The 26,291-nt window shown below is 55.8% G+C and overlaps 1 protein-coding gene across 5 annotated transcripts in view; it reads right to left on the bottom strand.

The window, feature by feature from the left end:
* The window catches only part of MYT1L (myelin transcription factor 1 like), a 136,543-nt gene extending 110,579 nt beyond the window's left edge, over positions 1–25,964 (bottom strand). For all 5 annotated transcript variants that reach the window (XM_057741706.1, XM_057741705.1, XM_057741702.1 and 2 more), the window contains exons 1-4: positions 25,910–25,964; positions 25,718–25,751; positions 25,484–25,546; positions 894–1,258 (exon numbers count right to left, since the gene is read on the bottom strand). In XM_057741706.1, coding sequence (XP_057597689.1) covers positions 894–1,258; positions 25,484–25,546; positions 25,718–25,751; positions 25,910–25,964 — 517 coding nt within the window. The remainder of the gene's footprint in view (positions 1–893; positions 1,259–25,483; positions 25,547–25,717; positions 25,752–25,909) is intronic.
* Positions 25,965–26,291: the final 327 nt, after the last annotated feature.

The following is a 26,291-nucleotide window of genomic DNA, read 5'->3' as shown; positions in this document are numbered from 1 at the left end:
TGTCCATTGGCTGAAGCCACTGTCCTTTGTGTTGAGAAATTAGCCTTTCTCAGAATTCAGATGCTTGAAGAGCTTTGAGCCCAAGGAAGACGTAGAAGGAAAAAATATTCCCTTCACCTTTTAACCCTGTTCTGCCATTTCTCTGGGGCAAACTCTAAGCCAGCGAAGCCTAGAACAAGACTCTTCCGAAACCTCCACTACTTTCTAGCAGAGAAATGCCTTTTGTGAAAGGATTGGCTTTGAAGTCCTACTTCTGAGTCTGACACGCATAGTAAGCTGGATGTAAAAGCAAAACCGTGGAAATGTGCTGCCCAAAGATGCCACCACGTGTGCAGTGCGCTTTCCACTGGTCTGTCTCGCTGGACCAGAAGCACAGTTTTCAGACGTGTAAGAGGGTGACCTGACAGCCACGAAGGTAAAGCCTTCGCAAGCGACAGACAAACCTGCTCCACCCGCTCCCGTGCCGGGGTCACACAGGCTTCCAGCTCCCGGCACGCAGGCGAGCTGGGCGGTCCCGACAGCACGGCCACCACAGTGGCTCACGATGGGATCTCTTGGGTACAGCATCCGAGGAGATGCACACGGAGCTCTCCGGATAAGAGTTGCTAAGCTAAACAAACATGCCCACCACAGGTATTTCAGCAAATTTTGGGGACGGCCAACCTGAATAACAACTTGACTGAAACAACACCTGACGTCTAACGGACGATTGAAAGAAATTCTCTAGAAGGACAGTGAAAGACACACGGGCAGCTGCTCCTCCCATCGCGGCCCCGGCCGCCGCGTCCCTTGGGCATCGCTCACGCAGGTGCCACGGGCACCGTCCCCCGGCCGCCCTCTGGGAAACCAGCCCCGCCCATCACTTGGTGCTGGGCTACCACTTCAATGATTACCGTCCTCCTCGTCGTCCTCCTCCTCGTCGTCCTCCTCCTCGTCCTCCTCGTCCTCCTCCTCGTCCTCCACGTCCTCGCCGTCCTCGTCCTCCTCCTCGTCCTCCTCCTCCATCTCCTCCTCCTCCTCCTCCCGGTCCCCGTCCCCGTCCTCGTCCTCGTCCTCCCTCCGCGCCTCCTCCTCGTCCGAGTCCTCCTCGTCCTCGTCCTCCTCCTTCTCGTCTCCGTCCTCGGTGCCGTCGCTGTCGTAACACTCATCCACCGACGAGCTGTCTGCTTTCACCGCAAACGGTCTTCGCTTGGGAGCAGGTTCTTGGGGCTGCTTGTCTTGTGTTTTTCTTTTTTTAGCCAAGGGGCAACCGTATACGCTGTGAAAAGAAAGAGAGAGGAGATCTGAGTTACTGTCTTTGAGGATCCGGGCAGCAGGAGTCCTGGGTGAACCGGCTGAGTTTCGGCACACATGCAGGGAGGGTGTGAGCACACGGGCTCCCACGCGTGTGCCGGCACCTGTGCACGGAGCAATGTCGCACAGGAACACAGCTGGCCTGTGTCTGTTGCTGCTAACCTTTCTCTCCTCCTCTCGTGCCTTGTCACCACCATCCACGTGATCACACGGGAATCCTCACAGCATCCCCGAGGGGGCTTCACGAAGCACGTGCCCAACAGCACGTAACCGACAACACACGTTTACTAAACATCTCACCAAGTGCATACGGGGTGTAATGCACGTTTCCAGTTAGGAGTTAGTTCCTGCACACTATATTAACATATATACGGTTCTGTGAAATATGAAAATACTGTTGTGAAAATGCCTTGGATATATTTGGACTTGTGTGTCCTCGAGATAAAATTATGTCTGTAGACAGAATGACCACTCAGAGAAGACGGACCGTGCACGCCTGTTGACAGGAACAAGTTTCAAACACTGCAGAAGGGGTTGGACCTGCCCCGGCATCACAGGAAGCAGACTTGGTGTATTTGGCAGCCAGCACTCATCATGCTAAAATTGGTCTAAACTTGGGTAAGACCCTTACAGCTGGCGCGCATAACCTTTCCTTGAAAAAAGGCCAATTTTCTGGAGCACAGTTGCTAATTAGAGCCCTTTTCTTCTTGGAAACCCTACAGACGCACTGCAAGGGACGGGGAAAGGCGTACAGGGAGCAGCGCTGTGGTCAAGTACCCTCCGTGTCTCAATGAGATGTGAGACATCATCGCCAGCCAGACACTTCGGTAGCGGACGCCTGCCGGCCACGGTGAGCTCACCTGTGGACCTAGGGCCTCATTCAGTCATGACCCCACCCACTGCGTATTTTTGGGGGAGCCTCCTCTGTGCTGGACCCTGTGCCGTGCAGGAGACTCGGAGGTGAAAGGCACAGACCCACCCTCCAAGTCACTTACGGTCCAGCGGGGCCTCAGACGTGGCAGAAATCCTGCTTCAGAACCTCTGCTCACCATTTACCTCCGTGCACCAAACTCCCGGGAGTCACGGGCACTCACGCAGTAGTTGCTGAATGAACAGACAGAGTGTGACAGACTCCCCGGGGAAAGTGCGGAGAGGACACTATGTCATAAAATAGAGGGGCGGCCAGTCAGGGGGCTGGGGTGTCCCCAGGAGGAGGCTACTCGAGACGGGCCTCGAAGGAGATGCCCAGACGTCTGGGGGCGAGCGCGAGGATGGAGTGGAGAACCGAGAGCCGTGCGGGTCAGGACAACCTTGCGGGCTAATCACGGGAGTTGTCTGAGTTCTGTCACGCAGTGGATGATGTGATCATATTTGCAAGTTGGGAAGGTGATGGCGGGGGCAGTGAGGACAGACTGAGGGTGTGGCAGACGGGGGGGGCAGAAGGCAGGCAGTGCCTCCGCCCGTGACACACAGGGGGACGGGTCACCTGCCCTTTCCCTGTTCTCATACTGTAAATATGCAATAATCCAAACAAGAGTAACATTTATTATAATCAGAAAAAAACCGAAGGAAACAAATTTTGGTCTAGAGAGTGTTTCTAGTAGGAAATAAACAGATACCCAAGATTTCTTTTATGCAAACATTTACATGGGTTTGGGGAGAATCTGAGTCAATCATCTCGGACAAACATTCCGAAGCATTAAAGGACCAAATCCGCCCACCTCCAGCCTTGACAGGTGATCAAGTGCAACTTCCATTCCAGCCCCGTCTTCTCCAGACGGTCCTGGGTCTGAGTGCACTTGTAATGTATTTGCTCCGCGTTTGTCTGAATGGATTAGTAGGTGTAACGGTAAGTGTCCTGGTTCTTCTGGGCTCTGCCCCTGGACCTGCAGCTTCCCAAACCTCCTCTCTCGTCTCGGTTCATCAACACATTGCTGGATGTGTCTGTTCTGCATCAAAGCTGCCTGCACACCAGGCGTTTGCTGGGACAGACCACCATCAGATTCACCCCGATTCTGGGAAACGATGGGAAACCAGTTGACTTGTGCTACGCGGTCACGTTACTGAAAACGGCCCCACCTCCGCTTGGCGGTGGGAACATCTGTAGATGGTGTAAACCCAGCACCACGGCGGCCTTCTTGTCGGTTCTCTCCCCTCTCAGCTGCCCTGAATCGAATTCGCTGGCCTCAAGCTTCCGGAGTCTTCTGCCGACTCCCAGGGTTTCATGCTCAAGCTTCTTTCTACAGCCGCTAACGTAAACTGTAGACAGAACTGCGCTCCACCTGCAAACGGGTTCGTTTTGCCCGTTCTCTATTCAGCACGACAACCGGATTCAAGCCCACAGGACAGGTCTCACTTTCCTTGGGTCAAACTCCTGGATGGAGACCCCACTCGAGTCAACAGATGCTTCCTGGTCTGTGAAACCCAGTGGTTCGGAATATTTCAAAGCGAAGCCTTGGGAAGTGATTCCGGGGCATGCATTTGGGGAGCGCAGGGCCTCCTAGACCCGTCCACGGGGCCCTGTGTCTGCCCGCGGGTGGCCGGCAGGACAGGGTCTGTGCCGCGGAGGGAGAGCGGGTGTTGCCTCTGGTGCACCTGGCAGGTGCTGGGAAGGCCAGCCTGCTTCCCGGCTGCGGCTCCTCCGGGTTCACCTGGGCCCACGCCTGTCAGCACGCACGTGTCTTGCTGAGAAACAAGGGCCCGCACGGTTCTGGGACGTCCCCGCAGAACAGAGCAAAGGGCGGGGTCTCAGGGCGCGTCGGGAACGTGGCAGGCTCCCCGGCCGCCCTTCCACGCGATCCCCACGCGGGGGGTTCCTCGCCCCGCTCAGGGTCAGGGATTCACATCCGCACCGCCCCTCCATTCTGCTTCTCAGCATGTCCTCTGGCCTCTGCCGCGGGGACAGCCGCCTGCTTCCCACGGGGAACCTCGTGTGGGACGGCTACGCAGGGAACATTGCTGCGCGAACAGGCCATCGTCTCCTCCACTCATCAGTCCTGAAAGCACCTTTCACACCCTGTGTGCTTGTGGGGTGACACGCTGCCTTGCCCTTCCCGGGACTGAGAACATGGCCCGTGTCCGACGGTCTGTTTTATTCTTCGAGCTGCGGTGTCCCATACAGTAGCTGCTGGTCATGTGTAGCCATCTTGTGAAGCGGAAGCAGATTTTAAAGTGAATTCCTCAGATGCACCCGTCACGTTTCGAGAGTCCAGTGGCCACACGTGGCTTGTGGCTACCGTAGTGGACACAGCAGGTTCTCAGTAGTATCTGCTGCGTGAGAGACCGACGGGAAGGACACCGGCTACTGAGGGAGGAGGAGCAGGGGACAGGAGGGAGGGGCTGAGCTTCAGGAGGAGCTCGGGGTCCCGTCCTGTGGCTGCAAGAAGCCCCGGCCTGTGGCCCAGCGACTGCAGGGAACACTCCCTGCGTGACCACAGCATGCTCAGACTCAGCCGCCCCTGAAGGACAAGGGCACGGCCGGGGTGAGTGTCCCCGCTGATCCAGCATCCGAGCCGCTTCCGGACCTGCAGGACCTGCAGGCTCTGCCCCACCCCCGAGCTGAGAGGAGAGCCTGGAGGTCAGGTCAGCGCCTGCAACGCACTGACAGCACTTCACCAGCTCTCCCGCATCCTCCCCACTCCGCGTAACACACAGCTTCCGGAGAGGACAGTACACGCATTTATACGTTTTCCACACAGTGGACACGTCACAGCATCAGGAAGTATGACGACACGTAACATCACGGCTGCGAGTCACTTAAGGTTCAGATGGAAGTGTTGCAGCCTGAGCGCCTCCGGCCTCCAGGCTTAGCTGCTCTACAGCATCGCTCTGCTGGTCCTGGTACCTCTGCAGGTCTTTCAGTTGCTGCAGCTTTTACAACCCTTTTGATGTTAACTTGATTTAAACAACGTTTAGTCTTTCGTATCAGGTTATTCTAGAAAATTGGGTACTTGCCACGGAGTCTCCGCAGTGAGCACACATGTATAAAATACTGTGTATTACACGCTCCCGAGGCCAGTTTCCATGTTATTTTTAATGGTCTTTTGCTTGACATTTTCGCTTCTCCAATTTTAATACAAACAGGGGACAGGGTCTCTGGAAAACACCTGTGGCCGCTGTGCCCCGCTCCCAGCTCTCCTGTTTCAGCTGCGACAGGAGACACACGCCAAGGATGAGAAGGTCTTGGCCCTGGCGCCTCCCCACCAAGGGGGATGCTCACAGAGCGTAGAAAGGCCAAGGTCAATTCTGAGGCTCACGAGGGGTTCTCTGTGGTCTCTTCTCTGATGGGGGATATTTTTCTTCTGTTACTTGAGGCTGAGTCAGGATAAGTGATTATTTTGGAATAACAGAAGTTCCACCTGTATGTGATTCTGCATTCCTGGGTGCTAAAGTCAGCTTGGCTATGCTCACAGAGCACTTAGTATGTGCCTGGTGTTTCCCCAAATCTTTCCACATATGGATCCAGTAAACCCCGCAGTGGCCCTGCAAGATAGGTACTGTCATATTCCCATTTTGAGGGACAGAGATTCTGAGTCACTTGCTGAAAATCTCAAGGCTGAGTAACATGCCCCGTTCCCCATGTCTTGGCTTCCTGATCTTTGAAGAGGGAGACACCCTGCCGTCTTGCTGCCTGCGCTGTAGCGAGAACCTGTTAACACCTCTGCTTCTCCGACATCTGTCATGCGGTGAGTGCACTCGTCACAAATTCTGCTGGATGAGTAGACGGGTTCATTTGTTCAGGAGACGTCTCCTTGTGCCGTGCAGACGCATTCCTTACCTCACGCCACAGGAGCAGAGAGGGTTACCCTCGTGGAGAGGATCAGGGATCGGGGAGGCTTCACAGAGGAGCCCATATGGATGGTGCAGGAGAGAAAGACACAGGGAGAGAGACGGAGAGACTGTGACAGAGAGAGCGCGAGAGGGAGACTGTGGCCACCGCAGTGGGGTGGCGGGAGGCCGCCCTGGGGACGGCGGGGCCCGTTGCAGGCGGTCAGTGGTTTCCCAGGCAGTTCGGTGGGGCGGTGCACTCGCACGGGGAGCAGCCTTGCTGTGGCTGCAGGAGCCAAGGCCACACCCCCTGGCGTGGAGAATGCCGAAGGCTCAGGACTCTGCGGGGTTGTGGTGGGAAAAGGGCAGGAAGATCGGGCGGACGTGGGTGGGCTACATGCAAGGTGTCCCGGGTTCCGTAGCAGCGGGAGGGGAGGGACTCAGGAGAGAGGTCTGGCCGGCAGCACGGTCTGGGTGCTCAGTGCACAGCGGGCTGGAGCTGGCTTCCCGAGAAGAGTGGAGAGAGGGGAGGCGAGAGCGTCCGACAGGCCCGCAGGGACACAGGGATCTGAGGAAGGGCACGGGGGGCGACGACAGAGACGCAGAGCACAGAGGACCCTCCGAGTGCCCTGGGAGTGCCGAGGAGGCCTGGGCTGGTCCCCAGGGGCTCCCAGTGTGGCTGGAGGGGCGGGAGCAGAGACAGCTGCGGCCCCCGGACAGCACTCCGAGGCCCCCGGAGGCCGCAGGACTGGGAGAAGCGTGACCCGGGCCAGGATGGACGTCGCGCTGGGAGGTGGGCTTTGAGCCTGGCCTGGAAGCTTGGCCGTATCTACACAGATGGCGGAGGGTCCAGGGCACCGAGCCCGTGGAGCTGCGGGCAGCGTCGGTGCTGCGTGCACCTGTGTTTTGTCATGTTGCGTTGTTATGTTGTGCCACGTCGCGTCGTGTTGTGCCATGTCATGCCGGGTCGTGCCGTGCCATGCCATGTCATGCTGACTCTGCTGAGCACATACACTCAGGTAACTTGCTCAAGATTACACAGCTACCCACATCCGGGCCGTTTATTTAACCCCCGCCAGCCCCAGTCTCTCCATCTGTAACAGGGGCACAGTAATACCTATTTCAGACTTCCGGCGGCAAACGACAAACGGAGAAATGTGTATAAACCACCTCCCGAGTGTGTGGAAGGTGCCCTGGGAACCTGCGCTCTCTTACTTTCTGCATCCTGTTGTCTCGTGCACGGTTCATATCCCTTTCCACCTCTGAACTTTTAAGTGACTATTCCTACATGTCTTTAGAATATATAAAGGTGTTTAAAAATACTTCAGAAGTAATCTAATTCACTGATTTATTCAGTTAAATGGCTAGCATTCCAGACACCTTCCTGCTATCTTTTCAACAACATATATATTCACAAAACCAATTCAGTTTTGACTACATATTGACATATTTCCTTAATTTTGTTCTTTTATTCTCTGTAGATTGCTGTAAACAAGAGTCAGACAGATTTGAAAAGTATACATTTTTAAGTTAAGTTTGGCATAAATGTTCTAGGCATTGTAAGACATTCAATGAATAATTTTACAAAATATTTACTTGACCCTCCTGCTTTAGAGAATTAAAAAAAATCTGTTTCTGAAAGGCAGAGACTTGCTTTTTTTAAAATCATTTTAAATGATGTAGACTGTTATTGAATATTTATTGCCTTGAATGGCAATTTAAAGATTCGAATAAAACATAAGATAATCACTGTGTAATTTATTTTACCTCAGGAAGAACACTTCTCCAGGGGAAGGCGGCAGCCTGGTGGGCCCGTGGTCCGCGGGCAGGGTGGGTGGGGACATACGGGGACTGGGCCCCTTTTCCCAAGCCCGCTCTCCAGCAGAGTTGATTATTTGGCTGCTGAGACTGTATCTTACATTTTAAAAAATGCTTGAAATTCTTATAATATCCCCTCTTCTTTTTCTTTTCACCCGTAAGAACCTGTGTGTCTCTGTTCTTCCAAAGCCAAGAGAATTCAACTAAAGCAGCCCTGGTGTCAGCACAGCACCAGCAACGCCTCCCTCCCCTCCCCCTCCCCTCCCCCTCCCCCCTCCCCCTCCCTCCCTCCCCTCCCTCCCCTCCCTCCCCTCCCCTCTCCCTCCCTCCCTCCCCTCCCCTCCCTCCCTCCTCCCCCTCCCCTCCCCTCCCCTCCCCTCCCCCCTCCCCCCCTCCCCCTCCCCTCCCCCTCCCCTCCCTCCCCTCCCTCCCTCCCCTCGCCCTCCCTCCCTCCCCTCCCCCTCCCCTCCCCCTCCCCTCCCCCTCCCTCCCTCCCCTCCCCCTCCCTTCCCCCTCCCCTCCTCCTCCGCTCCTCCCTTCCTTTTCCCTCTCCCTCTTCCAGCCCTGCTTCTCTACCTCCTCTCATGCTGACCCTTTAAGACCATCTCAAGTTCTGCTTCCTCCATGAAGTCCTCCCTGGTCAGTCTGGAGTTTACATCCTCAGTCTTTAAGAACTCTGCACTACCGGTTACTTAGCACCCGCTCTGCACCTGCCTCATCGTGTCCTTGACTTTCCTATGCGTCATCCTCTCATCTCAGTTTAGCCCCCGCTTTGTCATCAGGGTCCCGCGTAATCCTTTCTTCTCAGTCGCCACTGAGCCCGTGAAGGAGGGGGTGCAACACCTCACCTTCTATTCATTGACGCTATTGGTGACTTTGCTGTCGGCCTCCTGGGCTTCAGGTTTGTTCCACCAGCACCCAGCTTTCAATGAAACACTTGCCATTTACTTTCCGTCTGCAAAATAGCACTTTTTACACCTGCCGCTTATAAGACTAGAAGATGGAGAATGCTGAGAACATCAGATAAAATCACCCCAACAGCTAATCTACTCCTTGGCAGTGAGATCGACAAATTAAACTGCTCTGTAAATTCACTTTAACGCTTCCTATTTGAGCTAAAAATCTTGGATGGTTAAAAGGTTTCCTGAAGTGGCCGGTTCATGACGGTCTGGGGAACCACGTGCTGGGAGACAGTCCTAAGACAGCACCCTCGGAACAGCAGAGTCTGGAGGAGAGAGGAACTCCGGCAGTCACTCCAGCCACCTCTCACTCAGCAGGGGGTGCCCTCAGAGGACGCGCCCAGCCTGGCTGTGGGAGGCTGTGGCCTTTCCAGAACTTCCCGTCAGAAAGGACGTGGCAGGAGTGGGTGGCACGGGCAGGGGTGCCACAGACCAGAGGGATCACGCTGCTGTATTCAGACGTGATTTCGCTGGGAGTCCTGTGTGTGTGCGTGTGTGTGCGTGTGCGAGACCCGGCCCCAGCTCCCTCACACCGACCTCTGCCACGCGGGCCTCGCTCCTCTGGTCTTAGATTCCTAGAAGCTGCGCGGCCCCGCATGGGCGCCCCCAGGGTGCTTCCTGCTTCTTCCTTCTTGTCTCCCCCGAGCACGTGGCTCCTTTACACTGGGCCAGGCCGTCCCGGTGAGAAGGCTGTGACTCCCCACAGGCCCCGGGAGGGGGTGGGCTGTCGTCTGAAAACCCACAGAAAGAGGAGGGGCTTCCCAAGGGGCCACCCTGCACAAGGGTCAGCTCTGGAGGTAGCAGCTGAGGAACTTTTTTCCTTTTTTAAAGAAATGCAATCTTGCTCCACTCAGGTCACGCGGACGGTCCGCGAGGGGCCTGGGAAGAGGCCGCTGGGCTCACCCAGCCTCCGTGGGGGTGGGGACCTCCCGGCTCAGGAGAAAAACCATCACCTCCAGCTCAGCCATTGGTTGGATGTAAATGATGCTACCATGTTTTATCTGTCTCTGTATTTAATAACACTAAATAGAGGAGAATTTTTCTTCTTTTCTCTCAATTTTCTCAGGAAGTACCCACCTCCCCTCCCTGTGAACAGAAAGGTAATTCTCAGCCCGGCAAAGGCTCTCAGACATCTTGGTCAGGAACTGAACTCAGGTCTGGACCAGAAGAGCTGGATTTGAAGCCTCCTATTAACTGTGTGACCCTGAGGGGGTCCCTCCATCCCTGGGTCGTAGCGCCTCATCTCCAGGAGGTAGAGGCCACTCAGATCCCCAGGGGTCTTCGGGGCGCCCTCTAGAACCTGGGCTAGAGACCAGGTGTCTCGGGGCCCCTGTACCCTGGGGCCTCCCTGCCCGTGGAAGGCTTCCATGCGGAGGGGCCTGGGGGCTCAGCGTCTCGTCTGATGGCTAAGGCCCCTCATTCTAGGATTCCACGCTGTTTCCTTTCCAGGTCCCTAATGTAGTCAGGTTCCTGCCATTTTTTTTAATGTATCTTTCTCACACGATTAATAGCTATCAGGTCCTAAGAAGACACGAGTAAGGATCTGTGCACAGAGCGTGGGCCCGCCTGGGGGTGTCCGCTTCTCGGAGTTAGATGGCTGCGGACATGACAATGGACGGCAAGGAAGGTGTCACACGGCCCTACGGCCGGACAAGCAGCAACAACAACAGAACCTGAAACGAGAGGCTGCACGCGGGTCCCTACACGCGACACGCACGGGGCTTCCCAGGGCCACATGGCTGGCGATGCGGCCGGCACTGACGGCAGCCCCCTTTGGAGATGACCACTGGCCCAGACCATGCCGCGCCTGCCCCTCTCCCTCTGGGGGTCAAGGGCTTTGGCCTGAAGCCTGGGTCTTGAGAGAGAAGGGGTGGCCGCCCGGGCCCCAGTCCTGGCCTCGCTTTGCTTGGTCTCAGGAGCAGGACGGGGCCGGCGGAGGCCAGGCGCGCTGAGGGGTGGGTGCCCTCCGTGTGTGCTGGCTCAGGACCCCACCTCCAGGGGGTCGCCTCAGGGGAAGGCCTGCAACCCGCAGTAATTTGGTTTCCCCCAAAGCGAAGCTTGGGTACCGAGGCTTTCTCGCCACGGGGCTGAGTATGGCTCTGCCTGGAGGGTCCCCCTCCCTCCGTGGCAGAGGGGCAGGTCTGCTCCCAAGACAAGCCGTGCAGGGCGGCTGGGGGCCCCGGCTCAGAGCCGGGCTGGGGTTGCACGTGGAGCTGAGTGACGTGACCCAGGGTCCACCAGGGTCCCTGCCAACCCCGAGGGCCGCGGCCATGCTGCAGGGTCCGTGGCAGCTCAGGCCCTGCAGGACCGTCCACCTGGAGATGCTCGTCGACTGCTTTCTGCTCCTGAAAATTTCTGCTGCGCCGTGGAAATCACTGCATTTTCAGTAATTGGAAAGAAACACCCTAAAAAGAGGCATTTGACCTCAGCTTTTTGGGAGCTTGCAGACCTTAGGGTGGTGGCTCTGCACGTGGGTGCTCCCCAAAGCCTCCTTCACCCCGTGTGTCCTCACGGTGTCCAGGGAGAGAGAGGCCTGTGGCCGCGGTGGGTCCCCGGCTTCAATTTACTCCACCAGGACCCTCACAGCATCTCAGGCTCCTGGGCCGGCACCTGGGCTGCACGTCCCGCTCTGAAGTGAGCGACAGAGCAGAGGACTGTCTCTGCCGGGACCTGGCCCGACGGCCGGCAGCTCTGCTGGGAAGTGGGCAGGGCTGTGGACGGGAGGCCCGGCCTGCCAGCCAGCGACCAGCTCCTGTCGCTCAGACCCCGGCCTCCAGTTCTCACCACACAGCACGGGGCAGACAGAACGTTCTCGTGCACGGTGAGGTACACGCAAGCTGCATACACAGGGCGTCCGCCTCGGACCAGAGGACTTGAGATGAACGCGTCGGCCGTGGCACAGAAACCACGTGGACTGTGTCTTGTCCTCCCTCCAGCTGCTGGGCTTCGTGCTGAGCTGTGGACCGCAGGACGCAGGGCCCTCTTCCTCCCCGCGCCACCGGGCGCGGCTCTGCGTCCTGCTGTGCCCCCAGTCTGTCCTCTTCTCTCTCCAGTCTGCTCCCGCCTTGGGCCAGGCTGGCTGCTGTCCGCCTGGTCCCCAGAGCTTTCACTCCTCTCTCCTCCTGCGATGCGCTTCCTCCCTCCCTCCCTTCCCCACCCCCCCCCCCTTCCCGAGAGGATAAAACCTAACCCTGCCCGTGCACATTCGGTCCTCTGTGAGACCCACCGGGCTGCACCCTAAGGCTGGGGACTCCTTGCCCCCTTGTCCCCATGGGGCATCTTCCACGATCATCGGGGTCTTCTCAAGGCCACAGCCTCCTTCCTCGCTGAGCTTTCCTCCCACACCTCCCGTCCCCACTGTGGGGGCGGCTCTGGTCCCACCGAGGACGCTGCCTCCTTCTCTGGCCCCCCGGCCCCCTCTCCCACCTGCCCGGTCAGGCTGACTCGCTCAGGCCTCAGCGTCCCGTGGCGGGAGCTCCTGGGGCTGGGGGCTCCGAGCCGCCCTGAGGCCAGGGATCCCATCTGTCACCACTCAGATCTCGGCACTTTGCCCAGCTCTGCTTAACACAGAGCTTGGCGTCACCAAGGGAAAGGATGGCTGAACGTGTACCCCCCACCCCCTATGCCTCGTCACACGCTCCTCTCCTCCCCTGAGGTCCCGCATTCCCCCACCGGCCAGTCGGAGAGTCTCCCCCTCGGGAAGGCTGACCGGCCCGGGGGATGCACCCCTTCCTTCTCTGTTCCCTGGTCCCCCAGCATGACTCTAAGGGCCCTTGGGACATTCTGTCACATCTGTGTACCCGCGGGCGGCTGCGAGAGGAATGGCTTCCTTCCCGTGACGCCTCTGTGCCCGGCCACAGTTCTGACTCGTGTGGAGGAAATGGAAGTCAGAGGATAACGGAGAAGACGTCCCCCAAGGCGGAGACATAAGATCTTACTCAGGGTTATAAGTTTAGGCAGAACTGAACGTAACTTAGCCTGTTTACTTGTAGAAATTCTGCTTCTATTTTTCCAATCATTTTACCTCTTCAGCATCCTTTCGTTACGTCGGTAGCAACATCTTCCAGCAGGTACTGAATGAACGGCCGCCGTGAGCGGAGGAAAGGATGCCGCAGGGAGACAGAGAGAGAGGATTCCTGTCTTCTGAGGGGTCAACGGCAATCCGTTTGGGAAGAAAATTGTGCACGTGGGCGGGAACCAAGCAGCTGCGGCAAGTGTCTAAGGATGTTTGTGCGGGTTGGATATCGTGCTTCAGAAATTGCGTTGTGACGAGTCCTGTGTAAATTACACAGGGTGTAGATGAAACCTGGGTGACGTCTGCGGTCCTGCCAGCTGGAGCCAGACCCGGGACTCAGCAAAGGTCTTCCAACTCCCACCTCCTAGAGGTCGTCAAGTCGGGAATGTTTGTGCCCGTGCATGCCTTGGATTAAGGTGGCACGCAGAGTGCCCACTGCACTCACGAGCGATGGGAGGGAAGTGAGATGACCTGTCCCTCCAGCCCTGCATCCCCTCCGCGTTTTGGGGAACGCGGCGGAGGTCGCACAGGGGGCAGGCTCTCGGGGCGTCTGTGCATCCGGTGCTTCTCCCAGGACCCTTTCTCCTGCCGGCCTGGTCACACCCTCCCCTGCACCCTGTGCGTCTGGACGCACGTGCGCATTGCTGTCACGGGCCACACACCTTCCCTCAAAGGGTGGGGCGTCCCTTTGTCCCCAGACATCCCCTCCGCTCGACGGCTGTGTGTGCCATGGCCCCCAGTAGTTAGCCAAGCAGAGCCTCTGTGTGGCAGTCTGTAGGCTCATCCTCTACCTGGCCACAGAGGTGACCATGTCACACTTCCTTTATGCATTTCCCTCACAAGTATGTGCTTTCTGCAAGGAGGCACCTGGGCGCCGTTCCGCCGCAGGTGAAGCCAGCGCGCCCCCACGGCTCGCTCCTTCCTGCACACTGTCTACACACCACATCCCCCACGTCGTGCGGGAGCTGGGAACCGTCCGTTTGCTTTTTGTGTCCTTGGTGTGCATGTCTAGGGTTGGTTGCTAAGGGCAGGGCTGGGCAGGACGCCGCCCTCGGTCGCACCCCAGGGCCTCTGCACGGCCGCAGCCCCAGAGGTGTCTGCTCACCTGCTCCCGGCTTGCGGCCCGCGCGGCCAAGGGGAAAAAGTGACTCTGACTCACCTGGAGGCCCTGGAGGCCCCGGCTGAGCTGGAGAGGGCAGGGCAGGGCAGACTCCCAGGCCTGATGCAGACCTTCTGCTCCTTGCACGCCTGAATGTCTATCATTGTAAAATCTAAACACACTTTTATATAACGTTCAGGCAGAGTGTCTTCCCTCAGGGGCTCTGTCCCCACCCTGACGCGCTGGGCTGTGGCTCTGGTGACTGGCCACTGGCTTCTCCTCTGCTCCCAGGTTTGGAACTCGAGGCTGGCGGGTGGCGGGAGGGGGGACGAGGTGAACGGGACAGAGACCGAGAGCCTTTCACCTTCTGCCTGGCGCAAAGTGTCACCCTCCTGCCTGGAAGCCTCTTCCTTGCTCAGCTCTGGAGGGTCTCACCCGAGGGTCAGTCTATGGGGCAGGCAGCTGGAGTCCAGCTCACCTGAATACTGATAAGTGAGGTCATTTAAGAGGAAAGAAGTGCAGCTTAAAGTTTGAACCATGTCTCTTTCCAGAATAATCTGGCAATAGCATTGTTTTAAAAATGACCAATTCTTAAGGATGCAGATGCAGAGAATGAACTGGAGGACACGGGGTTGCGGGGGTGGGGGGTGAAGGGGAAGCTGAGATGAAGTAAGAGAGTAGCATAAACATATATACACTACCCACTGTAAAATAGATAGCCAGTGGGAAGTTGCTGTATAACAAAGGGAGATCAACTCGATGATGGGTGATGCCTTAGAGGGCCAGGACAGGGAGGTGGGAGGGAGTTGTGGGAGGGAGAGGATATGGGGATATGTGTATAAATACAGCTGATTCACTTTGGTGTGCCTCAAAAACTGGCACAAGAGTGTAAAGCAATTATATTCCAATAAAGAGCTTTAAAAAAATGACCAATTCTTTAAAAAATCATCCTTTTACAAAAAATTTTTTTTGAGTAAGAAGGAAGCGTTTTAAAAACAATTATTCCATATTATTTGTGGAAGGAAACAGGGATACCTTCTCTTCTGCTGCTGGGAATGCAAACAGGTCCCATTTTGGGAGAAAGAAACTCTTAAAACTGCTCCTGTCCTCACATTCTTCAAGCCAAGGCTCTTCCTTGTAACAATCTACCCCAAGGAAGGAGCCAAAAGCCGTTAAAAGCTATTTGCAAAAATACTTATCACACATGATCTATAACATGAAAAAGTTTGAAAAACAACACTAAATAATTTCCAACAATAAGAGTTGCATAAGTTACCATCCACCATACGATGGAACTTAGCCGTGAAAATTAAAATTAAATATTTAGTGGCATCAGAGAAGTCTCATGTTACAATGTTAAATAAAAATTAAAAAAATACAGATCTACATCTATAGTATGAGACTAATTCAAAGAGTAAAATACATTAAAAATTCAAAAAAAAAAAAAAAACACCTAGCTGTGGCCACTGACATTCTGGGGAAATGTCACATTCCTCTGAGCTGAGCACAGTGACAAAACATGATAGACATTCATGAAAAGCTGCCCCCACTTCCACGATTCTTTCTTTTATAATCCCATTTTTAGTCCTTGCTTAAGAAAGTGAGCATCTCCCACCTTTCATCCTAAGTCAGCTTTGCGCCCATGCAGTATGTCTTTCGGTTTCTGCTGTCAATAAAACTTCCCTGGGAGGATCAGTTAAGACAATGTAAAAAGCAAACTCCTTTGTATCTTTTCAGGTCCTGGAGTTTCAACGCTGTAAGGCGCAGGCCTTCCTGCCCCGTTTCAGGGAGAGGCTGGGGCCGGGCTGGGTGTGGGGTCCGGCGGCAGCTCCCACCGGCGGCCCAGCTCAGGGGGTGATGACAGGCGGTCGCTGACTCCCGGCAGACAGGCCTCTTGTGAGGACCTCAGTTCCCGAACCTCCCCACTTTGGCCTCCGTCTTCATTTGTTAGAAATCAGCAAAACCATGCTGCCTCGGGGAAAGTCCAATCCATTAGCCACTCAGGGTGGTGGCCTCACGGTAATAATCTGATGAGCGTCTCCTGAGATGCGGGCAGGCGCCTCCTGAGATGCGGGCAGGCGCCGGGCGGCCTGGAGCGGCAGGGCGTGGAGTCACCCAGGCAAGGGGCTGCGGTCCGGAGAGCCTGTTACCACAGCGGCGGCGGGGTGGGTCCCTCTGCCCCTCCCGATGGGGGGGCGTGCTCCTGGACGCAGCATCGAGAAGCGGCTCCGTGATTAGCTCCCGGCCCCACTGCCCCACGCGGGAACCGTGGGGAGCCCCCCCCCCAACACCGTGCCCAGCGCAGCCTGCACCAGAGGCCCCGGCTCTGGGATGGCGGTCTGCCGGGTCCTCCACGGGGCCGCCGCTGCCTCCTTGCCCTCCTGGCCCTCAGGCCCACGCGGGCTGGGAGGGTGGTCCAGAGGGCCCTCAGGGCGGCGCAGACAGTCCACTCAGAAGCACGGCCCGCACGTATGCGCTGGCGGCTGACGCGGTGAGTCGAGAACAGCACTGCGTCCTCATGCGTGGTTGATGAACCGAGGTTCTTCCGAGATGCTCTCCGCTCTGACCTCCTCCTCCCCAGAGTCTCAGGAGCTGCGTGCACTTCTGCGGGAAGCACATCTCCGGCGTGAATACAGCATCAGCGGTGTGCATGGCCACGGAGTGGCTACTGAATTACAGCGCGTGAACCTTTTAAAATCTGCTGAATTATACAGGGGAGCGCAGAGCCTTCCCTCAACAGGAAAGGGAAGGTGCGTTTATCTTCCTGCTCCCAGGTCCACAGGGCCTCGCGGAGGCTCACGGGCCCCGGCGGCTCTGTCTAAACGAGGCAGGCAAGCCCCCCACACGCGTGAACAATCTCCAGGACGCATCCAGGTTTTCTTCCAGTTCACCTGCTCTGGCCCTTTACAATCCGTGTGCTCCCGGCCTCCCGGCCACTGGGCTCTGTGCAGGCCGGACACGCGGGGCAGAGGTGGCCGGTGACACAGAGCCTGGCTGGCCCAGGGGACAGGGACAGGCCCAGGGCAGGGCCGGCCGGCCGGCCGAGGCTCTGCACTGGACCTCGTATGCGTGGCCCGAAGGCCCGTGTTGGCTCTGGGAGGGGATCCCCACGCAGGCCGAGGCTGAGCCTGCAGAAGCTGCCTGGTCCTCAGCCCTGACCTGTCCACACCTGGCCGTCCAGTCCTTCCCCAGACAGACGGCCACTCAGTTCTTTCCCCGACGGCCAGCTGCATCCACGCTCTGGCTTTGCTAGTGGCTCGCCTGGGACATGCCCTCTCGTCCTGTTACTGGAAACCCATGAGACCCCGTGTCGGCTTTTGGCACACACAGGCCTGTACCTTTGGGGGCCGTGATCTCACACTCGGGGAGCAGCAGAACCCCCCGAAGCAGAGGGAACCAGACAGCGGGGTCCCACCCACCGCTTCTGAGTCAGCATGTGTGGGCTGGGGGTGCAGCCAGGAGGCAGCCTTTCCAGGAAGTTCCCAGGTGGTCCTGCGGTTCCGGCTGTGGGAAGGATACCTTGCCTAAGGGAGGTGACTCACCGTCAGTGCAGGGATGGCTCGGTGGTCAGGGGGCTCGGGCCCGCCCGTGGGCCCACTGGAGCACCCGAGCTTTGAGGACAGTGCAGGTGGCTTCTCAGGCGTTCCTCCTCGCTGCTCCAAGGCAGCTTCTGGATGTGACCCCTCCAGCCTCTCATGGACATTGGGGCCCTGGCAGGCAGGCCCAGGATGAGGGGAAAATCAGCTGCCGCGGGATTGCCAGGGAGATGCCAGACAGTGGGGCAGGAGTCCTGTGAGTTGACCTCAATGCCCAGTTTACGTGGACAGTTCATTCTGTACCGCGTAAGCCAGTTTGAGATGGGGTTTCCTTTTTTTTTTTAGTTGGAAACATTCTAAGTGACACAGAACCTTTTCAGACGAAAGCACTACAACCTCATCAAATTAACGTTCCGGCTAAGGGACTCTAACTCTGCCACCAGTTTTGGCAGAAAGAAGGTTCTGGCGTGTGGGGGGTTCAACCATTTCTTGGGGGCTCATCTTGGAAGCGCTGTGTTTTCTTCAGCACAGAAGATCCGAGAAGGAGGAGAGGCAGCCACTTGGCATGTCAGGAGGGCCGAGGTCACGCTCGCGCATCCGCGGGCTGCTCAGAGTGTGGGTATAAGTGCCAATTCCAACGGCGCAGCCGCCCTCACACATGGGTGTGAAGAGCGGGTCACGAGGCTGACTTCTCCAGAATCTCCGGTTCTCCCTGCACGTTCCGCCGCTGCATGGGCTTGTCACTTGGACGCGCTGGACTCGGCGCGAGGGGCTCACACCTCCTTTCTGTCCCACTCCCCCTGCCGCCCACACTCCTCCGAGGACCACCCAGCAGCCCCTGACTGTGTGCAGCGCCGGCCCGTCCCTGGGGGTGCGGGTGGGCGGGGGCCCCGCACGCCGGAGGCGGAGGACCGGCTCGGGGATCCGGAACCAGCCGCCTGCGGGTGTGGGGCTCCCGGTCCACGGCCGCCCAGCGAGGTCAGCTGCCCTCCGCCCTCACCCTCAGGCCAGGTCCCCGTCTCCGTACATCGGCTCTGAAACGTGGCAGCTGTGTATGTGCCGCAGTCCCAGGGCAGACAGGGGTCGTCGGAACGAGGAAACCCAGACGGCAGCCCTCCCGCGCACCAGCGCCTGCTGCATGTTCTGCAGACGTCTCAAAGCCATGTTTGTGTGTTTGTAATCATTACCCGAGAAATCAGACTGAGATTATGATTCCTGCGTTTAGTCTTAAGCAATACAGGCTGTTAATGTCAGAGACTCTCTGAGTAGACTTCTGTTTTCAGCCCCGACCTGCAAATACCTATATTCCTTTTCTTTGAATGTGGACTTATTTTAAAAGTATATTGCATCTTATCAAATGTCAAAAATCTGCCCTGAAATGTGCTACATGTTTTATTTGCAGTGTTAAATATACTGAACCGGTCACGCTGTCTTCTGAATTATGGAACAAACTTGGCCAGGGACAGAGAGCTGTCCGTTTGGGCAGACGCGCTGTACGCGAGCAGCAGGCATGCCATTTTCTTGGGATGAGGGCCAGAAAAGATTTTTTTTTTTAAATAGAGGATTCATTGTGACAATAAAGGTTAATTGCCACCATAGCCCAGAAAGACGATGCCTGCATTTTGGGCCTGCGTACACACGACTCAATAATAAGTCACGAAGCAATGGTGAGTCTGGGAAACCCACTTGCTCTGAATCCGCGCTTCGTAAAGATACGTCCCTGGACCTCAACACGTTTGCTCCCTCTGCAGCCGGGCAACTGTGGAATTAAAGTGAGAATAGGTGTGCCCTACCTTCTGATTCATAATTCTAGTGGCAAATAGTAACAGGGACAGGCGTGCCATAAAGTTTATGGATGGGGTGATGCACAAGGGTGTCTCATAAAGAATGAGGGGGGCTGGTGCGCGTGGCTCCTGGCTGGCTGGCTGCGTGCACAGAATTCCTGACAAACGCCCCAGAGTGTGCCCTGCTGCACGGCAGCCGTGCGTTAATTAGAGCATAAAGCAGACACTGCAATGTTTCCACGCACCCAAGTGGATCTTCATTTTTCACATGCGGGGCCCTACTAATTAAAATCAGCTTTGCAATTAAATGTGGAAAATTGTGTTAAACTTTCAAGCGCGGTTAGAAAAAAATGCAATTATTTTTAGGGTTTTTTATTTTAACGCACATGCAAATTCTATCGGTGTGAAACCAGTGCAAGGGAGGCGTCCGTACCCCTACGTCTCCTTCTTCCTCTCTGTCTCTTTCTTTCTTTCTCTCCTCCTTTTGTGATTACCGGTGCCCCTCTCAGCTGCACGTCGCAATGCTCCACTCTCTCTCCCGGTGCCTGGCTCCCTTCCAAGGCTTTTAGTGAGAGCTCTGTGTCAAGGCATGAATAATACAGCCCCCAGGCTGCTGGCAGCATCCAAATGAGGCGTGCATACATCAGGAAGCGAGCCCTCAGCCCCAGCTCCGGAACAAGCTCCCGTGAAGACAGGCAATTACTCACCAGTGGCTGCCGCCACGGCGCGCACACTGTGGCGCAGAGGTAGAGGAGACGGAAAACAATCCGGAGGAGGAAGGTGAGCCACAAGCCAGAGAGAATACAATCATTTCATAATAAAGAAGAAATCTGCCATTTGGAGCTTTTAATTTTAAATTTTCAGGATAAACTGATTTGACTCTGAATTTCCTAGACTGGGAAGGATTTAAATATGATACCAAAACCATCACCTGGCTTTTGGGAGGGGCGTTGCTTGTGCAAGACTCTAAAGCTAGATTTCGGGTCAAATATCTCACCAGAACCCTGTGCTCAACACACAGTGACTTAACACAATAGCTGTGAAGGGTAAGTGTTAAGTAAAATGCATTAAATTTCAGAAGTAAATTCAGGGGATTCACAAAACAGAGCATGTGAAGCAGGAACCCACATTAAGGCTTCTCTCCCTCTCTCTCTCTCCCTCTCTCCATCTCTCTCCCTCTCTCTCCCTCTCCCTCTCTCCCTCTCTCCCCCCTCCCTCTCTCCCTCTCTCCCCCCCTCTCTCTTTCCCTCTCTCCATCTCTCTCCATCTCTCTCTCCCTCTCTCTCCATCTCTCTCCCTTTCTCTCCCTCTCTCTCTCTTTCCCTCTCTCCGTCTCTCTCCATCTCTCTCCATCTCTCTTTCTCCCTCTCTCTCCCTCTCTCTTTCCCTCTCTCCCTCTCTCTCCCTCTCTCTCCCTCTCTCTCCATCTCTCTCTCTCTTTCCCTCTCTCCCTCTGTCTCCCTCTCTCTCCATCATCTCTCTCCATCTCTCTCTCTCCCTCTCTGTCCCTCTCTCTCCCTCTCTCCATCTCTCTCTCTCTCTTTCCTGCTCTCTCTCTACCCCTCGTTGGAGGCTTATATGGAAATCACCATTCAGAAAGAAATAAGTAAATCCAATTAATTCCAAATGGTCTGGTATGTAATAACTATTACAAGGAAGGCTAAAATTCAAATTCCTCTACAACATTTAATATTTATTAATCTGTAATAGGTATTAACAATTTTTTATTATTCCTATTTCTAATTTATTTTTTCAGCTTTGATGAGTTCAGCGTCTATATATTCACTGTATCTTTAGCACAAACAGTGTTTTATATCAACACGGGGAGAAAAATCGTGACCATAAGGCACTAGAACGTTCAATCTTAGTCAAATGTTTGGGACTAGATTTTTGCAGAAATGTTTTGACATTCTGCACTCTGCCTCCTATCCTAGTATCTGTTGGTGTAATTCTCTGGATTAATAACCCTTCTCTTTTTCAGGCCTTTGAACCAAACCAAACCAATTACAGATAGAGTGACTTGGGGCCCCCTGTCCCTATGTCTCATCCATGAGACATCTGTCTTCAGCTGGGGGGCTGCCACCAGGACACGGGAGACCCGGTCCCCTGAGATGCCCTCTCAGCTCGGGCTGGTGTCAAGCTCTTCCTGCCCTTGGTGTGGCCTTGACACTCAGAGCCCAAGGCCATGGGCTGGGTCTTTGTCCTTCACACCTCACCTGCCTGCAGCCTCCAGCTAACCGACCGACAGCCCAGCAACTTCCTTAACCCCAAGTTCCTGGCCTCCACATATTCCATTTTCTTCCTGCCACCCAGGCTGCAGGCACGTGGGAAAATGCTCTTTTTTTCACCCACACGTCACATGTCTGCCTGCACAGTAGGAAGCAGGTGGTCCAGGGAGGAGAGCGGGGTGGGCCCAGGACGCTCTCTTCCCTGAATCTGGGCGTCTAGAACCAAACTCTGGAAAACTCACTTAGGATGGTGGAGCGGTAGTTTCGCACCTGCTTAAAAGAAGCTCTGGAATCGGCCCCCACGTTTGAGATGCAAACTTCAGTGACCCATAGACACCAGTTTAGAAAAGCCGTGTGCACTCAGAGCAGTGTCGTGCGCAACGATGAAATCAGATGTGAGGTGTGGTGGAAAGGAAGAGGTCAGGAAAAGACCGAGTCAGGACTTTGGTTCATGACAGGAGACTTACTTCTGGCCCTGACTGCAAATTCCATGAAGCTTTTGTCATCCTTGTGTGCCAAGAATGTAAAGCCTAGAAAAGTCAGAGCCATGTGTCTGGATACTAACGATGTGTCCGAAGATAAAGGCTGGTGATCTCGTTAGCTACGGGGAGGCCTGGCCCTGGTTACAAGCACCAGGGCACCGCAGTATCGACCGAGCTCGGAACCCTGCTGGTCAGTGTGCGGGGATCCAAGGAAATGGACCTTCAGCGCCAGGACAGCGACCCCTGTGAGGACCCGGCCTGCTGCCTGCGTCAGGGGATGGGCTCTGGCATTCGCCTTCCTCTTTCTCACCTTGATGCCCAGAGACTCAGTCCTGAAGGGGGTGCTGTACCAAAACCCTGGATACTTCCTGGGTTCCTGGTAAAATTATATTTTCATTTCCCTATGTTTTCCCCAATGTATCTCTTTGAGTCGACCTTTCACGGTGCATTTGGACATGTCCTTATCAGGCACCTCAAATTGTTGGTGAGCTATTGACACAAACGAATACCCACGAATAGATCATCTTTAGGTCAAGGACTTAATTTTCGAACAAGGCAGACCACCCAGTAAAGTATGTATTACACCTTTAACTCCTACCCCTCAATTTTTAACCAGGATCTTAAATTGTGACTTCCTTGTGAATTCAGATTATTGTTTAATGTCACAGGTGTTTCTGATGACTGACCCTCCTCTGTCCCCTATTCCCAATTTCTTACAAACCCACAGCCTGGCCTCCATCACCAGAGGGACGCCGTCAGTCTCTGCAGCTGCCACGAGAAGCCAACGCCCCCTTGGAGCGGCGAGGCCACCCGCCGGCGGCCCCCGCAGCGCGTGCCCTCCGGAGCTGTGAGACGGCACACTGAAACTGTGGTCAGTTTTGATTTCCTCAGAAACTGTCTTGTGTTCGGAATAAAGATGAACGGGTAGGCATCGTTTTACTGCTTGATATCAAATTTCCTAAGAACCTTATGTTTTACGTTGTTGATTCCCCTGACCGGCCTCCAGTGAATTTCTGCACGTTCAGATGAACAGACACTTCAGTAAACGAAAAGAATGCTTTTTTACTTGGCTATGAACTGGTGTGATATGTGAGTGAATAATGAGATTGTAGCCTTAATGGGACTGCATTCATTGCAAAACGTGTCTTTCAAAGACCAGTGTAGCAGGCAATTTCATCACGACCCAAACGGAGCTGCCGCTCATGTCCTATTTGAGGAGGCCTCACGTGCTCCGAGTCTCAGCAGGGACACAGCACAGGACAAGGTGACACCTGTGCTGGGGGCAGGGTGGGGAGGTGCAGGTATTTATGTGGATGAGCAGCTGTCAGAGAGGAGAAACTTTCATTTAGGAAATCTTTTTAAAATAGAAAGAAACAAAGCCAGATATAATTGAAATCTCACCAGTTTGACTTAGCAACAGTCAGAAGACGCGGGTGTGTACACGGCTCTTATCTACTGCAAGGGGCCCCTTTTCAGTCTGAGAAATCATAACGTCACCCCTTAGGTGAAAATTGCTGATAATGTATAGACATTGAAAAATGAAACTTAGAAAGCCTCACTTGATACCTCAGTGAGATTCCTTGGAGAGAATTCTTATCTGTCATGTAAGTTTTGAATGGTAATTAGTTTTACATAACAAAGTCCGCAACTCTCTCATTCTAAAGCCGAGGAAATCGAAGTCAATGCATGTTAAATAATTCACCCAGAGCCCCTAGGGTCATTCGTGGCAAAGGGGAAACGGCCCTGTGTCTGTGTACGGGGGTCCCACGGTATGCCTCCTGATGCACTGTTTCTATTAAAACGGTGGGAATTCCAATAACTGCATACACGATGACTCACGGTAAAAGGAACATTATTCTAAATTTACAAACTTGAAATTATTTTTGTTGTGAAATTTTCCAATTTTGCTGTTCCTGTGAACCCTCTCTAAAATTCCGTCTCCTTCACTCCCGGGAGACGCAGGCGTTCTGTGTTCTCAGCAGCTTCAGGTCCCCGAGGAGGCGGGGCCTGGCCGTCCCCAGCCTGTCCCCGGCCTAAGCCTGAGCATCATTTTCTAAGCAGGGGAGGAAATCCGGGGACAGGAGTGCACACACGGCATCCCGCAGGGCCCATCGGTCCACAGCTCGAGGGGATGAACCGTGGGTAGGAATACGACGCCTGAAACAATTCTTTGGGAATGTCATGATTTTTGCTGCAAAAGGGTGGTTATGACACGCAATTAAAGCTAGCTGACACCTCATTAAAACTTTTTAGCCAACGTTAGTCACTCCTTCTAGTAGGAATGTAATCAAGTTTAACTACTGTCTAGTCAAGAGATGATTGGGGAAGACATTCACTCATGGTTGGCTAACTGTTTTCCATTGTAAACATAAACCATCCAGTTTTTAAAAACTGGATTTTTTAAAGAATTTACAAATATACTCCTTCATCAAATAACAAAGACTTTAAACCACGTATTTAAATTACGTAATTCAATACGTTACTATTTTACACAGTAAAAATCATCATATAATAGCTGACTATAATAATTTAAGTCACAAAACTCTCCCACCCATGGCCTGCCGTTCCTTGGGTATGAAACCGTTGCACCGTGGATGCCCGTTAAAACCTCCCTGGCTCCTTCAATGCTAGCACGAGGATTTTGGAGGAATTTGTAATTTTCCCCTTGATTTTGCTAAAGGGCAATCATAGTAATTGCTTGATTTCACCTGTGAATTAGCGTTCAGCGGAAAAGGGAATAACGCGCCAGGCTGTGAGGGACGGCCACCCTGGGGTGCTCGGGGCACCTGCCGCAGGACCCGAGCTGGGGTGCCCGGGCCTCGCCCCGACCCCGGAGGGCCCGGTCCTCGCACGCTAGTGGGTGGGAATTAGTGTCACGGCCCGTAAACACGTCCGACCCGTCATGACCAAGCCCTTCCCCTGAAAGGCAGGCCGCCTCGACCCCCCCAGGGAAGGGGACCTCGGGAGAAGGGACGCCGGGCCGGAGCCGCGCGAGGCTCGCAGCCTCGGCGTGAAGGCGGCGACGCCGCTGGGGTGCGTTTTGGCAGCGACTCCGTCCGCCTCCTGTGCTCCAGGGGTCCCCGCACCGTCCCCGTCGCGGCCCTGGGAGCATCAGCCTCCGAGCCCCGAGGCCTCAGGACCGTGATCCGTCCCGGTCCTTCCCCTCCTGCTCCGACCCCCCCCCCGCCCCGCCGCCGCGGGGGCCAGGCCCGGGCCTCCTCCCCCAGCACAGGCCGCGCTCCCACAGGGAGCTCCGGGAGGCCACGCCTCACGTCCCCACGCGAGGTGCACCGTCCTGCGTGAGCCGCGGCACGAGAGACCCAGGAGGAGGCATCCGCCCCCCTGGCCCAGGCAGGGTCCCTCGCGGCCCCCTCGTGAGGGGTGGAGCCGCCCCCGGAGGCGGTCCCGCGGCGTGCAGGGGCCCCCGTGCGAGCAGGCCGGGACAGCGTCCCCAGGACGGTCCCCTCGCCCTCCGCGCGCGCCGCGCCGCGCAGGGACTCACCTTCTGTGTCTCGCATACTTTCCGCTGACGTGGCCGCTGCCGTCACAGCCGGGGGTGGGGCAGCTGCGGGAGGGAAGGCTGGGTCAGCCGCTGCCTCTGGACCGGGGGGGACGTGGGGCACGCGCACGGACAGGGAGCGCGGGAACCGGGGAGGAAGGGGCCTGGGGCGCGGGCCCGGGGCCCCCGGGAGGCACGCTCCCTGACCCGCCGCGGCGGGCGCGCCCTGCCACTGACCTGAACAGCTCCTGTATGGCCGGCTCCACGGGAACTGCGGAGAGAGGAAAGAGACGCTGATCCATCCCCCATCGCGGGACCCCCCCGCCACAGACAGCTCCCGAGCGGGTGGCGTCCCCGCCAGGCGTGGCGGCTCCCGCAGGAGGAGGGGATCCCAGGAGGGCCCCCAGGGACCGGGGAGCACGGACGTACCTCGAACCCCTTTGGACCGCGTGCGATGCCGCTTCTCCTCGGCGTCCACCTCCATCTGGGGAGAGAGGAGGGCGGTCAGTGTGCCTTCCTGCCGGCCATCTGGGGACGGGTTCCCTCCGGAAGGGGCGCTGCTGGGGCGGGCCGGACAAGCTAGACATGTTGTTTAAAAAGGACAGAGCGGCCCTTGGTCTCGCAGGGGCCCCGCAGGGCAGGGCTTTGATCAGGGCTCAGCTGGGTGGATCTGCTTTGAAATCGACCGTCCGCGAGGCGAGGCTCTGCACAGAATCCCAACAGCCCGCGGGCAGCTTGCGGTGTAACCTTCATACCAACTGACCCACAAGCATTTATTTATGACTCTGTGGGTGGAGTAATAAAATACATG

Source organism: Hippopotamus amphibius, chromosome 7 (assembly GCF_030028045.1).
Source record: "Hippopotamus amphibius kiboko isolate mHipAmp2 chromosome 7, mHipAmp2.hap2, whole genome shotgun sequence".
Taxonomy (NCBI): Eukaryota; Metazoa; Chordata; class Mammalia; order Artiodactyla; family Hippopotamidae; genus Hippopotamus; species Hippopotamus amphibius.
Note: the sequence above shows the minus strand (reverse complement) of the source record. Positions and strands in the feature narration are given on the sequence as shown.